General features: G+C 55.5%; 1 protein-coding gene across 1 annotated transcript in view; it reads left to right on the forward strand.

Moving 5' to 3' along the window:
* Window positions 1–179, forward strand: part of LOC119586052 — a 3,345-nt gene extending 3,166 nt beyond the window's left edge. The window contains exon 3 of the mRNA XM_037934755.1: window positions 33–179. Coding sequence (XP_037790683.1) covers window positions 33–158 — 126 coding nt within the window. The 3' untranslated portion in view covers window positions 159–179. The remainder of the gene's footprint in view (window positions 1–32) is intronic.
* The last annotated feature ends 95 nt before the right edge of the window (window positions 180–274 follow it).

Here is a 274-nt window from a genome sequence, read left to right on the forward strand (position 1 = left end):
CATTTTAACTCTCCCTTCCTCCTCCTCCACAGAGAACGGGGCCGCAGGCACTGAGCATCGGCCAGCTTCAAGGAGCCTTCCTCCTGCTGGCTCTCGGCGTGGTGACCTCTTTCGTTATCCTTTTAATCGAGGTCATCCTTGGGTCACGCTTTCACTAGGGAATGGGACAAGAGGTCCGGCCATTGAGTAAGAAGGATGTGACGTCCGGGAGAGTGGGTTGCGCAGAAGCTCTCTGGTGGTGGTGTTCGCAGTGTTACGATTGTGTTTGCTGCTG

This window comes from Penaeus monodon, chromosome 20 (genome assembly GCF_015228065.2).
Source record: "Penaeus monodon isolate SGIC_2016 chromosome 20, NSTDA_Pmon_1, whole genome shotgun sequence".
NCBI lineage: Eukaryota > Metazoa > Arthropoda > Malacostraca > Decapoda > Penaeidae > Penaeus > Penaeus monodon.